We start from the raw sequence: 21,187 nt of genomic DNA on the forward strand, positions 1-21,187 counted from the left end.
GCAGATGCTAATTTATGGATGGGAAGTGATAATCACCGAGTTTATAATCATTCCTGCCCTTCACAGGGAGGGAAAGCCTGCTGTGTACTCACCGGTGCACTGGACTAATGAACTTATGTGAAGCACAGTCAAAGGCTCGACATTATGCTGCTAATTTTTAGATCATTGTTCTTTTTGTTAATCAATGTCTCTTTATCATGGATGCAATTACAGCGGCTGCTTGTTTTTTTTGTTTTTTTTCTTGCGACTTAATAATCACTCATTACAGCTTCTTTTGCTTCCCGAGCAGTCAATTAACATCAACGGTTTTCTGGGAATTGCTAAAAGCACTCACGAAGCAGCAGCAGCCGCCGCCTACGCTTTACCTGCAATCTGTCAGCAAGATCTGTCCTTCCCCCTCAAACAGGGAGGAGGAGCTTTTATTCAAAAAGCACACGCACACTCGAACACAACCTCAGTGCTCCACCAAAACAGAAATAGTTTAGCCTGAAATATTAATTTACCCAGAAAGCGACACCGTGAATCAGAAACATCTTCTAATCTCATGCAAGAAAAGACAGCCATCTGGCCTGGGTGTGTGAATTTAAAGAGAGGAGAGGGGAGATACCTCTTTTCTCTCTCTCTCTCTCTCTACATCTATCCTTTCTTCCCTCCCCGGTAAACGCCGGCCATTAAAGTAATGTGTTCATCTGCATAAAACTGCCGTGGAATTGAGAACATCATCGTTATATGAAAGCCATTTAGGCCCCTCAATTAAATACAGCTGTCGACTTCAAATCAAATATTAGCAAAGGAGCTTCATTGGGCCTGGCTAAAGAAAGCAAAACAATGATCATCAGGTGAGGCAATGATGGGGTGTGACATTTCCCATGATCAAAAAATGTTTATGATAAGATCCTAAAATCCCCGATGGTCAAAGCTGAACTAACTGTAATAAAGTGCAGAAGCTGAAGGAAGTGGGGAAATAAAAAAGTAATGGGAGGTTGCAAAATGAGTGTGACAGAGGCCGAGAAGAGTATCCGGGGGACTGTATGTGTGTGTGTGTGTGTGTGTGTGTGTGTGTGTGTGTGTGTGTGTGTGTGTGTGTGCACGGCTCCTCTCACTTCCACCCTCCACCCTGACCTTGATAAACTGGCCCTTGGTGACCCACTCATTTTAACGACGGCCACCCATCATTTACAGCGACGTAAAAAAAAAACGGGAAGAGGAGGCTGTGGAGCAAAGAGAGTGGGTCTGCCGTCCTGCCTGGCGGGATGCAGGGGAGGGGGTAGCAGGAGGGAAGAAAAGCAGGGTGTCCCTTCTCCCTTCCCCGTCACTCTATTTTTTTGTAAGTAATTGCTTTCACCCCCGTTGGTGACCTGGGTAGATTTAATCACACCATCTCCAGCCCTGGCCAACTGAATCAAATTGGTCAAATTAACAGCGGCTCCAGAGGAGAAGGGTTCACCTCTCTCTCTCTGTCTCTCTCACTCGCTATCCCCTGCTTCCCCCCTCTCTCTCTCTCCCTCTCCATGTGTGTCTTTTTTGCCAATCCTTTCACACACACACAACAGTGGCTCAGCTGTAGTCCTGGATGGCTCAGTTGGCACAGTGCGGCGCTTACTAAGCTAAATTCATGGGTTCAGTTCCTGTTGAGGCCCAGTCCTAGCAGAAAAACTGAGACTACATTAAAAATGGATTTCAGATATGTTTGAAATGCGACGTCAAGGGTGTAAGTAAAGAATTACTATTGTTGAATGCCTTCCTTGTGTACTTAATTTTGAGTATTTTTAGCCATGCTAGCTGCATGGTAATGCTGGTCTGTCGGTCCACCAGCACTGAAATATTTCATACATTCATGGTTCCCAGACGCACCACCATCAGGTCAAAATTGTCCAGTACTTTGGTTTATGAAAAAAATCTAAAACTAATGACATTCCCATCAGCCTCAGCTGTACTTTGTGTTTGGTACAAATGTTAGCATGCTAACACACTAAGCTATGGTGGTGAACGTGGTAAATAAACTACTACTAAGTCACTACTACTAAGAATTCATATTTTTAAGTATAAGTAGTGAATGTTACCAAGTAACCAAACGTGCCCTAACAATCTGTTGTTACTAAAAAAGTTGTCCTCACTGTTTTGAAAGAAGGAATAGCACAGTATTTCTCACACAAGGTAAAACACAAGACATGTCGTATTATATCAATTCAAGACACTCGAGGGTTTTGTTGCTACATCCTTACTATGTCTGATATGACCAGTAGCTTATGGTAGCTAATGCCATCTAATGCTAGCAAATCGTAGCTAGATATTGCTGTGTAACTGACTTCAGAAATTATAGTTACGCAAATGATTAAATATCCAGTAAGTGAATATCATTATGCATATTTGTGTGTGTGTGTGTGTGTGTAGATGTCTCCCTCTGCCTGTAAAGATGCTCCAGTGTGTACACACCGATGCCTTCGCTCCTCACACATGAGGACAGTGTGAAAACGGAGGCGGAGGAGTAAAGCTGTCCTGATTTAGCGTTGCCGTCTGTCCTGTGCAGGCTTGCCAACATTGATCCATGAACAATTTAAGAACATATACAGGCTCCATTGTGTTTTTGTTCTCTGTGTAAACTACGAGTGTTACCCAGTAGTAAATCAGCAAATAAATAAATGGGAAATAAGTGACACTGCACTGGAACAAATTAAAGTATTTCAAAACCGAAACTGCTTGGCCCTGCTAGCAAGCAGTGCAGCACACGTTTGAGTCAACTAAAAATCCAGTATAGGAACCATGCCCTTACATTTTGGCATGTACCTGGTAAAGCATAAATAAATAGCCCACAGTGGGTAAAGGGTTGTGTGACTAATATGTCAGCCGTACAGACGGAGATTAAAACAATGACGTGATTAATACACTAATTCATTAGAACGGGATTAGCCGTTCAAGTCACATATGGGAAATCAATAGTCACCAACACGAACTGCAAAAGATTTCACATACAGCATGGCTCATGGCAACACGAACAAGCTACGGTAAATATGAGACAAACCTCCGCCCGGCTCATACAGCACATTTCAAATGCTTTATTTAAACAGAGATCACTCCTTCTCATAAGGCAGCTAATCTCCTAATAAAGTTAACCCTTTGATCAATGCTTTTCCCTTTCTTTTCTTACGTAGGCCAGAGACCTCCTGGGTGAAAGGATGCGTTGATCACATGCTTTGTTTACGGTATGTTGTGTCCACCTTTTCAATAAAATCAACACAATCCACGCACTAATGACTGCAATGCTCAGTAGGGGAGGGATTGGAAATGATGAAATTAAGGCTTTGACATTGGTGTTGTTGAACGCATTTGACTGTTTCTACCTGAGATCAGTGGTAAATGCTCAAGATATACAACATGGTCAAAAACAAAACAACTAACTAAATTTCCAGTTTAAACTCACCAAGAGAGATCAGGTTCTTTCAGGTATAAATCAGTTTGCAGGGTGTTTAGTATCGCAGAAGTACAGAAAGGTGCTTTTGTCCAATTTAGCTTTAACCCACTTGACAGACAGTAAAATCAACCAGTGAAATGAGAAAGAATATAAAGGTTTGGATTTTCAACAGAAAGAGTGCCAAAAAAAGTAACCTTAAAGTAAGAAAGTTTCAAACCCAGAACTGACCTGGTGATCTTGTCGGTGCAGGACATGGTGATGAGCTGCTCGCCCTGTAAGACGCCGTCCCACGTCTGGACGGGCCCTCGGCATCGCACGGGCACCGTCCCCTCGCCTGACTCGATTTTAGTCCGCAGGTGGCCGCGGTGCTTTCTCATGAGGTGTCTGCTGCTGTGCACTGCCAACACAAAACATGCAATCACGGCCTGAGCCCTCATCACTCATGAATGATGTCATTTCTTATTACAAGGCTTTGCTGGATACCCACTTTAATTAGCCGATATGAAGTCTGTTATTTCTAAATAACACAAAAGCTGTTTTATATCTAATCATGTCAATCAGCAGCTAAGATTCATTTTGTAGACTTCTCATCAAATGTACTCAAAATACACCAGGTCAAAAAATCATCAGACATTTACCAATATTGCTTTTAATATATTATTAAAAGAAAATCCATTATATTGTTCACATTAGCTCTTAAGTGTTACACTGTGTAATTAGGGATGTTCTCTACTACAGCTACTGTAAATTTAAAGGTTTAGCCAATATTATGGTAAACCGACAAACAATAAAACATTACTATTATATATTTCAATAAGATGACAGGTACAGTTTCCAGCGGAGGGCAAATATGCGGTTTGAAATGGAGGGGAAGGAAACGGTCCCCTGGATTTAATAGTTTTAATGCACCCTTGATGCACTTAGGAGAGTGTACATTAGGCATTGTATGACATGGTATTGTATAACCGACAGTACAACCCTTGTCTCTTTAACCCCGTTAGTAATAGCACAGGCCTTTGATCCGTTTAAACCACTTTCATGTGGGTGTACAGGGCAGCATAACCTCTACATTTACTTACATGGGATGGCGTTCATCTATCCAGCATGGGGTGAAGCAATTTGTGTCAAATGTGAGGAAACCTTACTTAATTTATGTGACTGACATATTTCTCTGCAAGACCCTACCTGAGATAGTCCCTCTGTTATTCCTGTGCTGATCAACAACCAATCCAGACTGCCCAGAGATGGGCAAAATGTTGTGTATAAAAATCACTCAAATGTCAATAGTGACCTCATTTCAATTAAGAGAAAACCAATTCTGGGTACTGTTCAGCCCACCGTCTTCACTACTAAGTTTGGTCTTCATAATGTCAGATCCCTCTCTTACAAATCACGTTAATTATGTTACGATTTTATTGTCAGCAATCTTGATTTCTTTCCGTTCACAGAAACCTGGCTGACCCAGGATAATACAGTTCCCGTAGTTGAAACTTCTGGCTACTCCTACCTGAACCAGCCCAGATGAACTGGCCAAGGAGGCCTAGTTGTTTTTTAGAAGAATAGTCTTGTTGCAACATTACCATTGGGTCTTTCTCTACCTTTGAAGCCCTCTGTTTTATTATTTCAGGCAATCGACGGACCCTCCTAGTCATTGGTCCTGCTCTCTAAATTTACCATGTCTCAATTGATCATTTAGCCGAGACCATTATCAATATGAAGCCTGCATCCTGTTCTCTTGATATCCTTCCCACCCGCTTCCTTAGAGCAGTCCTGAAGCTCGTTTGTCCTTTCATTTGAATCATAATCAATTCCTCCCTTACATCTGGCACTGTCCCCGATCAAGTCTGCAATAGTCCAACCGCTTCTCAAAAAACCTTCACTAGACCCAAATGTCACAACTTTCTTCCCATCTCCAAACTTCCATTCCTGGCCAAGGTTCTAGAAAGATCTTTAAACTTTAATTGAGCATCTTAAAAAATTGGTTGGCATCTCTGGCACTGTGTTAGACTGGTTTTATTCGTATCTCCAAAATAGGACTTTTAGTGTTGCTATTGGTGGCTGCAGATCTTCCACAGAATCTTTGTTTTGTGGAGTACCTCAGGGGTCAGTCATTGGCCCCCTGCTTTTCTCCATTTACATGTTACCACTGGGACACACAATCAGGAGACACAATATTAGTTTCCATTTTTATGCAGATGACACACAGCTTTATTTCTCTTTCAACCCCACCACTAATTGATCACTCTCAGGGCATGCCTAAACGAAGTTCAGATCTGGCGGTCGAATAATTTCCTTCAACTGAGTACAGACAAATCCAAAGTCATTATCAAAGGCCTAATCAGCATGTTAGAATAATCATCCAGTCTTGTCCTGCCCAGTTACGAAGAATCTCAAAGATACAGTCCTTTCTGTCTCCCTGAAAACTGTTACTCACGTGTTTAGACTAATGTAACTCACTCTACTCATGCTTAAGCAAACACAACCTTTCCAGACTTCCAGTAAATTCAAAATGCCACTACAAGACTCTTCACTCATTCTAACAAAAGGGTACATATAACCCCAGTTTTAGCTACTGGCTACCTGTGCATTTTAGAATCGATTTAAATTTGAATTATCACTTTTAAGGCCCGGGTGGGACTGGCCCCTGAGTTTATCAATGAATATTCAATCCCATATGAGCCTAAGTGTAGCCTGAGATCCTTCGGTGGGTCCCTTTTAAAGATTCCAGGGGCAACCTGGCCTTTGCTATCAGAGATCAGGCAAGCCACATCTTTGTCCTCTTTTAAATCTCTTTTAAAAACGCACTTTTACTTAATTAATACCTTGCTGTATATGTCTAAAAATCAATTCTCTCGTTTTATTAATTTAATATCTTATCGTATATTTTATTTTAGTTTATTACTTTTATGTTATTTTTATGGTGCTTTTATTTTATTGCTATTTTATTGGATTCTGTTTTTATTTTTCTGTTGTGAAGCACTGTAATTATACTTTGAAAGGTGCTATACAAATAAAATGTATTATCATTATTATTATGACAGGCACTAATACGGTATTCGTAACCAGTCTGCATAGTATCACAAAAACAAACAGAATCTGCAGACTTTCAGGAAGAAGGAAACATTGAAAGAGGAAATATTATGGATATTGCTTTTCTTGCTTTCAGTAAAATTACAATATGGATATCTCCCTGAAGGGGGGCCGAGTGTACGTAGCTAATCACTGTTTTTATTCTAATAACCTCTCATTTCTTTAGGCTTAAACTCCACTTCCTTCTCTCTTCCTTTCCATGGCTGTTGCTTCGCCTGATGTGACAGCAGTTAGAAATTAAGCCTCGACTTTCAGCTCAGAAATGCTTAAGAACAGTCAGGAAAAGGTACTAAGTAATTTTCTAATCTCTGAGAGCGCACTGGAGAACATTTAAAAAGGTTTAATGACCAAAAATGTCAAGTTCAAAGGCTTCTCCAATGACAGCATCATCTTTTCTCTCTGTCTCTCTTGCCATCCTTACTGCTTTCATGAAAATGTACTGCCCTGTAGTGTATATTCACAGAGCTGGAGAGCAGCTTCAGTCTGTGATGAAAGGAGTGGGGAAATATATACATTCTACTGATGGAAACCGCAGTCCAGATTACATTTCTGACCTCGTAGGCCACCAGAAAAATGCTGGGCAAACCATCTAAATGAATATACAATTTATTTTCAGTAGGTAAGCAATAAAATATCATCTAGTCAGCACAGTGTGGCTGAAAGAGACCAAATACAGAGTGTGACATGAAAAGGTTGCCGGCTTCTTGACAGTGTCTGGAGAAGAAAAAAAAAAGCAGAGCAGTGGCTTTCAGAATATCAGCCAGAGAAAATCATCTGTCTATAAACCTGAGAGAATGATATGATAGAGAAAATGAAAGTACTTCATTAAATAGAAGTGCATTGTGCGTATTAAAAATAGCTTTATTTTTTATCTCCTTCCAGCATTGTCAATCCATGTAAAATGAAAGAAACAGAAAGGCCTGGTGTCTTACGGTCAGTGCTGATTTCATAGGGCGAGTTGAGCCTCCCGTCCCCACACGGCGAGGTGCTGATGTACATGTGGAAATGGACGTCGTCTCTCAACCTGTAGCCACACTCCTTGTGCCGCACAAATATCGACTCCTCCCAGTCCTCTGGCCTTTTACTTCAGTAGCAAAAAAGAGAAAAAGGCGAAAAAACAAAAAAAACAACCATCAAGTACGAGGGAGATTGATGAGAAGGGTAGCACCATTCATCACAGCATAAGCAATAGATTTCCACTTTTCGTTTCCCAATGATGAAGTGAGGCAGAGACGGAGAGAGATGGACACTGATCTTCTCTCTGACCACAGTCCATTCTCCTGCTGTCAGACAGACTTCTGGACATTACTCAGGCTGTCTGAATGTCTCAGGGGAAACAAGGAGAGTGAGTTTAACCTGCGGACTATACATGCTTTGCATTTGAGTCATGAAAGTGTCATCATGAAGGTCAACCAAAGAACTGGAGTTGAAATAATGATTAAATATAATACAAACATGCAAGAAAATGAGACATTTGTTAAATGGGTTTTACTAGCACTGTAAATTAATGTTAACAGTGTCATAGCCACTGTTATGGTGTGTTCAGATGTGGTACAACTGCATAGAAAGTCGATGGAAAGATAAACATTTGCGTACTAAGATTCTGAGATGGTGCCCTCATGACCTTGACTTTACCCCAAACTAATTGGATGCGAGCTGTAGGGATGGTCTAATCAAGACCTCTCCTCATACTATACTTTAATCAGGGGGTTAAGTAAAAGTGACTTCTTTAGATTTCTTCAGATATGCCATCACTTAAACAGTTCTATGTTAGAGAATCACACGGTGTTTGAGAACAATCTATTGAAACTTTATATTAGTGCTTATAGAACAGATTTGGGAAGTAATTTCCAGATTATATGGAGACTTCAAGAAGTTAAAATAGCAAGTACCACCCAAATAAAACAAAAATGGGGAAGGGAAACTAACAGTTGCATTCCAGAGGAAGTCCGGACAAAATACTGCAAATTTCAAAGGAGGATAACAAGCTCAACCTCATGGAGAGCGTTTGGCAAGAGGAGTCTTAGCAGATATTTTATCACACCTGTTCAGAAGTCTCACCATTCAGGCTCTTCCAGCTGCTGGAGGAACTGTGGCTCCGAGGAAGCAAATCACTAGCACCTGTTTTGGGCCTGTCCAAAAGTACATACTTTTTGTTGTAATATATTTGGGACAAAAATTACTTTTAATTGGGACAAACTCCTTTTTCTGCTTTTATATTCAACATCTACAAATATCAAAACAAAGCACTTACTTGGAATACTGAGTGTAGCTGCTAGAAAAGCAATGACAAAGCAATGGCTTAAGCCAGTCACACCATCTATAGATATTGTCATAATATCAGTAAGGCTTTAGGAAAATACATTTGAGGAAACTTGGGAGGAGTGGAAAATGTTCTCTGAAACGCCCTTCTTTTGTTTAAATTTGTTTATAAGATATATCTTCTTATTTTTTATCCAAGATGAAAAAACACCATATTTTTATGTTTTATAATTACACTGTAAAAAGCTGAAAAGATGGATCACTCTAAGGTATCTAACTAAAGATGTAGTTAAAGATGTATCTAACTGCATACTGAGGCAAATATGCAACTGTGCTGTTTCAACTTGAGGAAAAAAGATACCGTTAACTTCATGAACATACAGAGATGTTACGAAAAAAGAGTGAAACTGGAGGAAAATAAAATAAAAGAAGGAACAAGTCTTCCTGAGTTCTGAGGCTGAGCTGCCACACCAACACACACAGCAAGCAACAATGTGTAAGTTACTAACTAGCACAGTTGTTATATCTTATATGTTTGGGGTGAGGCACCGATCACACGTGTGGTCTGTACAATCAGCACGTTGGTTGCTTGGGGTAAGTAAACACATACTACACAATGGTCCAACAGTCAAATTCAGACAAATTAATGCTAGCAACTGCTATCTGTGCATAACGTTATACTGTAACAAGATGACTAGATAGACATGAATCATTATAAAAGATGCTGACATTATCTAAAAACAAATCAGCCAGATGGATTAGTGATAATACTTTTTAGGACAGCTAAATCAAAAGTTTTTCCAATCCATTAACAATGAAATGAATACTGCCAATACGGCGAACTAGGTGACAAATAATCTAAATAGAAAATGTACAAATCGTTGTTTCTGCTGAGCAGGAATAAGGCTTTCATCACTCACACATAAGTATGTACACATAGTATATTTAAACTATGCATCACAATGCAAAGCACGACTGCACTCTTTATATAACCTCTCCTCTGTCTCCAATGTCCTTTCACTGAGTGTAAATATGGCAGTTCTGGCATTTTGTTTGGTCATTTCATTATGAGTTATCTTCCCCATTAGCCATTTTTCTCAGCTGCAAAGTCTCTGTACCTGCCATCCAGCATTGTGCTAAGACAAAAAGTCAGTGCTGTGTATGCAAATATGACATTCAACGATCTAGACTTCTAGCCACTAATCTGATGAATCAGCCTTGCTATCGAGTTCCTCGGGGAGCTCAAAAACATAATATATGCTTATGCACTGGAGGCATTTAGGAGTCAAACCTCATCAAGACTGTCTCTTGATACCGGTAAAAATTCTCAGTGAGAGTTTGTGTGCACCAGAGCATGTTGTGTAGGTTGCAAAGGCACACGAAGTAGATACACTTAAAAAAAAGTGCTAAAAACAAATAGGCCATTGAGACCCTAACATGAACCAGTTGAGTGTGTGATAGTATGCTTAGTTAGCTGGAGAGAACGGTGCACATATACCTCATTGATCATTGAAAAGTCTCTGATGAACAAAGCAGTGCTGTTTCCATGGAGCTTATTATAGAGGAGAGGGCATTCTTTGGCACTTTTTTTTGGAAGCAGGAGGTCACAACAAACAAGATATGTAATGCTATTAAGCATACTGTAATTCATAATGTGAAAACTGTTGGAGGCACCTTGGAAACTAAAGTCTATAAAGCCTACTCAGCATGTTGGAAACAGTAAGTCATTGATGCAAGTTAAATATATATTTACTGGTGGAATGTAACTGAGTACATTTTGAGGTACTGTGTATCTTAGCAAAATGCTGCTAACATCTTCAGTAATAATAATCCTGTTCTATAATATATAATAATGTAACACTGAAAAGGGCAATTCTGCTGCATTATGGTACTAGAGATTATGTAACATTTGTCAACAATTACAGGATAATGGTTAAAACAGTAAAGTAATAGTAGTAGTAAAGTCATCAAGTAATTCAACTGACTCAGTAATGTCACAGTGCAATATCTATCTTAAGTTTGCTAAAATGAGCTGACATTTAGCAACTTTTAAGTCCAACTGAAATCACATTAAACAATCCCTTTTTGTAGTCAAAAATAACGTCAACATGTTTTTTAGATGTGTTATTAAGAGTTTTTTTTATTATTAAAAAGAAAGAAAAGGGGTCTTTGGGGAAATATCTGGCCTGCTGCTTGTCTGTGTTTGACTGACAGCAGCTGGCAGCCTGCCAGAGTGCCAGTGTTACACTGTCGGGAACAAACTTGTTGGCTGTAGCCTACATGTCATGGCCAGATAGCATGTTGTCAGTGGTATTGAAGAGTAAGGACCACACCAGCATCTAAACAGACTGAAATGACATTTGCAGGTGCATGCTGTTTAATGTGCTGCAGCTGAGCAGCTAATTAGCTATCTAGCCTGCAAACTGATGTTAGCAGTGCACTTTTCCCCGGTTAAAGTGTGTTTGGTGGCTCCTTCAACAAGCTAAAAGGTGCAGGACGAGACTTGTGTTCATGTTTGTAAGTTAGATAAGCAGGAAAGCTAATGTGGGTTGCTGTTCGGAGTCTGTGGCTCTTGTATTTGTGTAGCAGGTAGCGGTCTGGCTCAGTGTGACTGTCTGCTCTGTCTATGATAGAACGCTGACATTACTGCTTTATGCAAGATTTGATTGGCTGTATCTGAATAAGGTATCCACCTATGTAGACTAAAACCGTTTGTTAGTTAGTTTGCCATCATGAAACCAGAAAAAATAATGTATGAAAAATGTTTTATTTAAAAACATGAATTTCTCCCTTTTGGTTTCAGATTTTTTTTTAGAACACAGGACAAGTGATTTTATAGAGCAGATATGTATGCTGTAAAAGATAAAAAATATATCATTTCAGTTGGACTACTGCAGCAAACAGCAAAACCCCTGAGTGTGTTGAACTGAACAAGGGTGTGATTTATTGATAATGATTTCAACTTTTTAATCTGTAAGAGGAATAATCTGTTAATTCTTCTTTCAAAAGTTACATAGTCTCTTAAGTAAAAAATATGAATACTTCTTCCACCACTGGTTAATTTTTATCATAACCAACATGATCCTGATATGACCTGTAGGAGCTCTACAGCTACATATAATACAAATCGCAATCAACTTTGGTTTAGAGCTGATTTTGATAATCATCAAAGTCTCTTTTTGAGCAAAAACACTAAAACGTTTTTGTGAATACTTGGTTGGTTTTCTTTCTTGCATAATAATAAAATAAATATCTTCGGGGTTCGGACTGCTGGTCGAAGAAAATGCCAACTTAAGCTTTAGGAAACTATGATGGGAAATGTTATTCTCTGACATTTTATGGACCAAATACTTAATCGATTAATGACAATAATAATCAGCTGATAAATTGATGATGAAAATCATTTTCGGTTGCAGCCCTACCTTGGTTTAATATTGGAATTTAAATAATGAATAATTCCCTTTCTACGTAAACATCAACATTAGGCTGCTGGATTTACAGAGATGATTTTAGGCCAATCCTCTTCCCACTGGGCAATCGGCCAAACACCCAAACAATCATTCAGCGTAATGCTTTAATCATTTTCTGAGTTAAAACTAAGTTAAATCCACCATTCATGTTGTATTCTGGGCTGAAATGGAGGAGTAGTGTTCTCCAAGTCAGTTCACATGTATATGGTCAGCAAATAAGGTCGAGATGAAGGCGATTGATTTTTCAATAATATGCCAGCCTTCCAGACCATCAACTAACTAGTTATAGCAAGCATTATCTGGCTATTTCAGGGGATTAAGAATGTAAATACCACAGGGGTTTCAAAGCTGCAGAAAATGTAAGTACAGCACTCCGAGAATGTCTTAAAGACACAGCACAAGACAGATCTATTACCTCAAGAAGAGTTCAAGTTGAGAGTAGAGGAAGCGTAGCAGAGCTCTGCGGGCCGTGACTTCAGCGTGACAGTCATTGACCACCTGTCCCTGGTCACTCAGATACTCCCCGTTGATACACTTGGTGCCCGTGGATAGCGCTACCACCTGGGCTTGCCTCAGGTCCAGACCTGTTGAACAATTACATACAGACAGATGTTCACCCTCAGGGTTTAATACCTAATGCATGTCCTTCCTCACCTTTCTGTCTGTGGGAGGCATTTTGTCAGCATTACGAAAGAAGTTCAAGAACACACACAGACATTCACAATGGAAGAAAACTTACATTCTTTAGATTTCTAAAATTATCAATGAGAAACCAACAGTAAGGTTGCCAAAGGTGAAAAGCCAGGGTGCTCAGACATTAAATGTAACTATTATTTCTGTTTGTAATACATTTATGCATAATTGATAAAGACTAGGTGTGGAAGAGGATAAATCGCATGCCAAACTTCAAGCACATGTTGGCTTTGAAAAGCATACAGTAGATGCCCTAGACGTCTTTCAACTATCCCGTTTTTGTATTGCATTATATTCTGACTCATTTGTATGGTGCACAGTATTTCAGAAAATAGAGCTACAGTTGCCACAAGAGCTTTTGTGAAATCTGGGATAAGGAATGCACTTTCCACCAATAAGGTGAAAATTTTAACAGCTTTAGGCACTGCTTACTTGCCCTAAGGAAGCAGTGAATCTATATTTGGCATATTGTGCAAAAAATGTCCCAACGCTACTTTGTATAAAACATACTCATGCCATGGCAAGCATTTTTTAGAGTAAAGTAGCATAAAATAAAAGACAGGAACTTCATACAACAATTTTGTTGGCAGTAAAACATTTTGAAAGCCAATAAAATGAACCATTAACAGTGATGGATGGATGGCCAAATAGGCCTCAGACTGAAGTTGGTCACTTCTCTTGATCAAACAAGGTGGAAGAGTCCCCTTTGCTCACACAGTGAAACGAAAAAGAAAACATAAGAGGAGAACAGGGTAAAAAGGTCATTCTGACAGATAACTTTGGGTTATTTCCATAACCACAGTTCCCTGAGTAGCATGAGTGAACGTCTCCTCAGAAGCTCCTATCACAAAATGCCAGCCAGGATTAGCTGGATCCGAGGAGCGAGGGGGGAAAGAGACCCTCCACTTATAAACTGAGCTGGCACCACGCCTTCTCATTCAACATGTTCACCTCTTCAGTCAGCGTCACACTGGAATGAGGTGAGTCTAAAACCAGAAAAAGGAGGACACTTTTCTCCATATTTACTCTTAAATCCACGTTGAACAGATGCTCCACTTTGCGGTTGCTTTAAGGGCGCTGCAATGACCCAATCATTGACATATAGAATGTGGCCATTTGAGCTCTCTTTCTCAAAACATTTGAGAAGCAAACCTGATATGTCTTCTGTGGGTGGTATACTGGGATGAGATATTGGCATCCATAACAACAAATGAAGTGAACCAATCATGAAGGCCTAGAAAACACAGCAGAGAACCAAACTTGACTCTTCACATTGAAGGAGGCTATCGGGCCTGCTGCTTCTTCCATCTGAGTGGAACTGGAGGCAGGTTGCTCACTCTGGGGGCATTTCTTGCAGGAAACATATTTTCTTTATATACCATGGACCCTTAGGAATCGGTACCATAAAAGGGCTGTCTGAGGCCTACTCGGCACAGCACAGCCTGAGAAAATGTCTAGCACTGAACCTCAGGAGTGATGGCATGCACCTTCCTGAATATATTTCACAGCCTTATCATCCTTCCCCTTTTTCTACTGTTTTGCATCTACGTGACAGCTGCACCAACGACTGAGGTCCTGGGATGTTACTAAAGTAAAGGTCCTCATTCTACTGTAGGACCACCACTGACAGACTGACTGACCTTGTGGTTGTACATTTCTAATTCCTGGGAAAGAGGGGCAACAGAATCACGTTTCTTGGCCCAGCGTCAGTACCAGAAGAGATTCATCAGCTCTTGAGGAGGGACTGTAGAAGCCATCATTGGGTGATTGCAGGACAAATCAGTTTGTTGTGCCAATCAGTAAGGATGCATCTTGAGGGAGAACCAGGCACAGTAGTTGTTCAAGAACTCAAGGGTGGCTTGGGCGGGGTTTGGGGTCAAAATATCACACATGGAATAAGTATCCAAACTGGATATTTACCACAGCCTTGTGTTTCCTCCTTCGCTTTTGTGGAAACCTTCATTGAAGCTAGGTAGCTGCTATCTACCTGGAAGTAGCAAAAATACTAACCTTCCTAGCAAGCATGTGCGCTTAACAATAACATATTTGCTACTTGAGAGACTATTGCTACTCATTTTGTATAACTGTAAAATGTAAAGCTACTTTCTACAAGTGGCTGAAACCAATTGACAGTCTAGTACAAGCTATCCTCCTGAGGACCCATGCAGGACTGCTGCAAGGCTTTTTTTCTGGTGGTTAAGCTACGTCCCGGAAAGACAGTTGAGTATAGGAGGGAATTTGCTGTTGCAAGAAGAGGTTTTTGAATGAGCATTGGTGTGCTGTCAGCCAAATTTATGGAGGAATGGTCTTTACCCTTCCAGACACTTACAACCTTGGTTCCATCCAATTCTTTTAAGGACAGCATGATAGGAGCTTCTAGCCCATCTCACCCGTGAGGTATTCTCTATGTGAGACAAGAAGCAAATGCTGTGAGAGAGATCACAAAGTCCTCCTGTCTCGTGTTGGTTTTCCTTTGAGAAAAAGACACTTTACTCAGTGAGGATTCAGGCCAGTGCAGGGCCATGTGAGAGCCCGACTGACTGACAGATACACAGAGGTGGTTCAGAGGGGGGAGAGGCTGGATCAGCACGTTAAAGGCATGCCATTCCTTCCTTGGTTGCCACAAATCTCTCCCATCGCCTCTGAAAGTCAGACCTCGCTGGCTTCTGGCAGACCTGCAGGCGTCGCCGGCCCAGCACATGAGCTTTTATCAGCCTCGGCCCAGATGGCACTGCAGCGGTAGAGTCTTGACACCTCCACTGATGAGGAATGGGTAAAATGGCAAGGGAGGAAAAAGTTAAGGGAGGGAAGAGTGTGTGTGGTGTGTGTGTGTGTGGGCAGTTGAGGAAAGTAATAGAGAAGAAGAAAGGAAAGTCTGAGGTAAGCTGGAACAAGTTCAACTTTTACTCTAGAAACTACAGCGGAAAATAATATTCATCTTAAAGAGTAGTGGACAGCTCTGCCTTATTTCTCCTTGTCACAAGTGACTGACACACAAAATGACTCAAACTTCTTCACACAGGGATTTTGTTGGTATTACTAAACCATTTTTTTGCTACTTAGGGACAGCATAACCAAGCTGACAGTTGTTAACAAATAGTTGCTTATTTACACATCCAGCAGACACAGAGCAAAGTTAGCAGTCATTTGGAGTCTTGTTTCTGGCCACCTGGCGGATGTAAGTCCAATAGTCCCTCTCTTTTAGCTCTTTTTGTGGTCTCTACCAACTCCTGAGGGAAATATCCGTCTCTTTAGCTGATAAATGTTCACCAGCTTGTCGCTAGCTTAGTCTGTTCTTTGATGCTGTGCATTTAGTGCACAGTGGCTTTTTAGAGCTTTTTCACTGAAAAGGGTACTGGAAAAAAGGATACTGAGTTTGGAAAAAAGTGTAAATAATAAATATAATAGTTCCTGTTCACTGCTCCTCTAGTGAGTCATTATATATATATATATTTATTCACTCACATGTTTTACTAGCATCACATTCTTGTCATTAACAGAATTATGTACATGCTGTAAACACACACTTGGATATAACTATTAAAGAGGAGGTATTATGCTCATTTCCAGCTCTATAGCTTTATTTTGGGACACCACTAGAGTAGCTTTGCATGATTCACAGATCAATAAGTCCTTATTCATCTTATTCTGGCCCTTCATGCAGCCCCCTCAGTTCACCCTGTCTGACACAAGCCGTTTGAGCTTGTCTCTTCAAGGCCCGCCTCGCTAAAAGCCCACTTTCTTCTGATTGGCCAGCTCCCTGCAGCCCACGAGGGGCAGGGAGACGCCTCTGAACCCTGAGCACAGCGCATCGCTTCATGCTCGAGCCGCTGTGGTCGACTGCATGACAGCAAATGGAAAATAGAGATATGGGGACTGAACTTGATGAACTTACTGTTTATGAGACCACAAACGATAGGTGCTGTTTCTGGGCACTGGGCCTCCCTGATTACTGTACAAAAATACACAACTTTATTCACTGATTTTGGTGAAACTGGTTTTCCCTCTGATGTCCTCCGGCGGCTCTGCCTCAACTCTCTGTGATTTATGGAGTTTCCTGATGGACAGAAAGCTTTATAAAGTAACCGCTAACTGCTGCTAACTGTAGCTGCCTTTAGCTCAGTTCGCTCTGAGCACCAGGGGAGTGTTGGTGTTCACACCGCCAGCACAGGAGTTTTGGACCGCCGGGAGGAGGAGGTTTTCAGTCCCGGGCTGCGAGAGTCAGGTGGTTAGAGTCAGCTAACTAAGAGCATAGATATAGATATATATATATCTATGGCTAAGAGGACTGCTAGATGCACAGCTAACTAGCGAACGGCAGCTACAGTTAGCAGTAGTTAACGATGACTTTAGCAACGAGTAAAGCCATCTGTCCATCAGGAAACTACCTACTTTCCTTCACAGCAGAAAAAGCACTTTCTGTGAGACATACTGAACAACCCGAGCAGTAGTAAAGAGCCGTCCTGAGCAGAGCAGCCGAATACCTCAGACAGACTGAGCGGGTGGACGAGCGCGTCCCTCTACTTCGTGGCCATGCTTTTTTTTTTCTATTTTCTTCTTCTTCTTCTTCGTGAGCGTGCTGTCACTGCTGTGCCCTGAGCAGATGACCATCTGAAGAAATCCGGGATGTATTTCGTAATAAGCCTCACGGAAGTAAGACGAAAAGTGAAGGGAGCGTTCTGAGCAGTCTGAAGACTGAGGTTTTGTCTCACAGGGATTACTTTTACATATGATTTCCTCATTATTTGGCAACTTTGGTTACGTTTCATAGGAATGTCCAACATTGTATATGACAGAAAATAAGGAGAAGCATAATAGGTCCTCTTGTGTGCACCTTTTGTTGTAAATATCACTCATGGAGGAATAGTAAATTAAGATCTAGAAAAGAGCGACTGTACTATTATAGAATATTTATGAATGTACAGCACCATAAAATCTCTACATCATGAGTTTAACTATTGGCATTCTCTGTAAGCAATGCACCCCAATTCCTTTTCTGTGAGAAAGCCAGTTCAAAAAGGTAACAGACTCTCCCAATTTCATTCTCCTGCTTTTCCTTGCCGTTCCACTTTGTGATTGTTTAGATCAATTTTGCAGTGGATAATTTCTGCTGCGCTGCTCACTACCCTGCCATGAAATTGGCAGTGAGGCTGCCTTCAGTTTGCAGGAGAGAGGAGAGGAGGAGGAGAGATGAATGAAAGCGAGAGAGAGGGAGACAGTGAGAGAGGTAGAAAGAGAGAGACACAGAAGAGATAGAGAGCCCCACAGGCAGTGTGCTGTTTTTAAACCAGGAATAATCAGCTGCATCACAGAAATACAAAAAGAGAGGGTCAAAAGGAACAAGGTAGAGCAGAGTCAAAGGCCTGAGGCACTCTTCACACACAAATACATCTGTTACTGGTGATTCAAAGATGTCACACCCCAGGATAACAGTATTGTCAAAAAGCATGTACATCACAGACTGAGACCTGGAACTACTCACTATGGCAACTGCACTATACTGTTCGGTGCACAATACTGTCAACGGCCTTTAACAGGAAGACAAAGCACACGCCGCCTCTCTATGGCAACTGGGGAGGCAAACACACTTTGTGACAGCACATGGAAGAGAGACTTTTTTTCTTGAGGTGAACGTGGGTATTTCTTTAAAATGGTATTTTGACGAATGTTCCTGAACTTGGTTGCACCTGTGGAGGGAAAAGTGAGGCAGGGGGTGTGGTAACAATAAAAGCTAAGCAGTGCAATTTCCCTGTCAAGAATGAAAGGGAATTTGTGCAGGCAAATTGTATCATATATGTATGTACTCTTCTTCTACTTAAGTGATTGATACCCAAAAGAATCACATTCAAGATATTACCAGCCTTGTTTTTACGCAAGTTGGCCAGTTTAACTGGCAGTTTAACTTATTTGAATCTATATTATATTCAGCCATGGGGTTTCTGGTTTCCTCTTGAGAGAAGCCTTTGTGGCAGAACTAGTCCACACTATTCCATCCATCACAAAATAGCTCGAGGGCTGTGGCATAGACATGCTGCTTTCAAAATAAGGAAGTGAGGTAATTCTATTGGTCATGACTGACAGAACCTGTGACTAAATGAATTATTTCTAATGCCGCCCTGCTTCCAACTGTGCCACAAAACCATGCCCTGCACACCTGCACTGTGCGCCATTGATTGTGCCACTGAGTCAGGAAAATAGAGCCAAGTGTCTCCTTGAACAAAGTAGGACATGATGACCAGGGCACAACTGCATTGACTTTGACTCTTTAGCTGCATGTAAAATCAGGAAATATTTTTCCTGAACCAGTTTCTTTTTCTGACATAAGAAAGTAAGTCATCATATATATCAAACAGCAACAGCATATGTATCACCTCTGTGCTTCTGCTTAATGTTGCATTACTTCCACCCCACAACACTCACACTTGCTCTGTCTGCACGTTGGCAAAATGGCCTCTCACAACCAGGCTGCATCACACTACATTACACAGCGCTGCAGCAGACTGCGAGCCTGATGATGTCATCAGGGTTATCTTGGCTCGGGCTTGAGATTTTTTTCAAACATTGGAAAGCTCCCGGGAGAGCTCCAGAAGAATGAACTGTTTTCACAGGCTGAATGGTACCCTTCATGACGTGTCAACTGAACTTTGTGTCAGGAGTGCCCTTTAAATTTGTCACACACTGTACTAAAGCTACGCTGGATCAAACTGTTATGTGCTGCAACCAAATAAATATGCTGTTCTGTTGTTGCTATCAGTCACTCAGAATACATTTCAACTTCAACCCATTTTAACAAGTCTCCTGGTTTCATACATTTTCTAGAATTAGGTCATTTTTTTATTCTAGGGCAGCAATCCCTTATTAAGTCTTTCAAGGTTCTCACACATTCTTGAAACAAGTTGATTTCTATAGGAAACAGGTTTATTATTTAAAAAAATACTTTCATGAATAATTGACTGATTAAGAATTACTTTGTAAAATTGAGATTTTGAGAGGGCTCTGAGAATTGAGATGCAATGCGAAACACAATCATCATACAAAATAGTCAAAATGAGCTTTACCTTGAACAGCTACAACATTAAAATACTCTTGTGAATGTAAATATTGTCAGCAATACAATAATATATCATACAATATTAGAATACTATAAAAGAGGCAATTATGCATAATGAGTACTTTTACTTTTGAAACTAAACTACATTTTGGTGATGATACGTGTTTGCTTAAAAAAATGTAGAATGCAGGACTTGTAATGGAGTATTTGTACAGTGTCATATATTTACTTGTAGTTGAATAAAGGATCTTCCACTACTGCAAGAAACTGGAGATACCCGTGCAAACGCAGTAACCTCCAAACTCCACACAGCTGGTAGATTTGGCCAGCTAACCATGCTAACCAGCGAGCCTCTGTGAACCACTCCAGAAACATGGTTGACTGAAAATAGATATTTTGGCGACAAAGAGAAAGGTGAGGACAAATTGCTAAGAATACTTAATTGGCAATCATTATTAGAAACCAGTGAGTTTCCTAATAAGCCACCCATTATCTCTGAGCACCATAAAACAGAAATTAAAACATTTTCTTCTAAAGCAGAATGAGCTCTCAAGGTCAACTTTTGGTAAACTAATTTATATGCCATTTAGGTTGAGCTCCATAAATCCTGTCTTTCATGTGCTCTTTCATCACAAGATGTTGGATGATTGCACTGACTGTCATCCAACACGTGTCTTTGAATCACAGAAAATCTATGAAAATGTTCAGCACTTGCAGAGAAAAAAAACAACAACTTGGCAAGAGTAGAGAATGCACCCTGTTGAATCTTTATTAGCTTTAACAGGCAACTGCTCTGAACATATAAGGGTGTCTTTGTGAAATGCTGCTGAAGCTCTCAAATCTCTCTCTCTGCTGCAACACACCCTGGGCACATCTCTGCTAATTTTTTTTGCCTCTTAGCAAGCTGTTTTGTTGCCTGATGTGATTATTGAACGTTAAAATTTTGCAGCAGCCGGAAAACCAGATAAAGAGTAGAGAAAAATCCCTATTTGAAAATGGATATGCAGACTAAGAACCATAGCTTAACCGTCATTTGTAATCAACTTGTTTGAAACCCTTTGCTCTCATCTCTTTCTTTGAGTCCCTGTGGTATTTTTCCCCACTCTGAGTCTCATCACCCTGCTGAATAAAAAAAGCCTCAGAAGAAGATTCTCTCATCCCATCCAACAAACAAGTTAAAACTAGAATTACCGCCCCGCGGTTGTATGC

General features: G+C 40.6%; 1 protein-coding gene across 1 annotated transcript in view; it reads right to left on the reverse strand.

Annotated features, from left to right (window-relative positions):
• The window catches only part of adarb2 (adenosine deaminase RNA specific B2 (inactive)), a 161,196-nt gene that overhangs the window by 8,948 nt on the left and 131,061 nt on the right, over positions 1-21,187 (reverse strand). Inside the window, exons 5-7 of the mRNA XM_070928164.1 lie at positions 12,650-12,818; positions 7,435-7,586; positions 3,641-3,809 (exon numbers count right to left, since the gene is read on the reverse strand). Coding sequence (XP_070784265.1) covers positions 3,641-3,809; positions 7,435-7,586; positions 12,650-12,818 — 490 coding nt within the window. The remainder of the gene's footprint in view (positions 1-3,640; positions 3,810-7,434; positions 7,587-12,649; positions 12,819-21,187) is intronic.

The sequence above is a fragment of the Enoplosus armatus genome, chromosome 21, assembly GCF_043641665.1.
Source record: "Enoplosus armatus isolate fEnoArm2 chromosome 21, fEnoArm2.hap1, whole genome shotgun sequence".
Lineage (NCBI taxonomy): Eukaryota > Metazoa > Chordata > Actinopteri > Centrarchiformes > Enoplosidae > Enoplosus > Enoplosus armatus.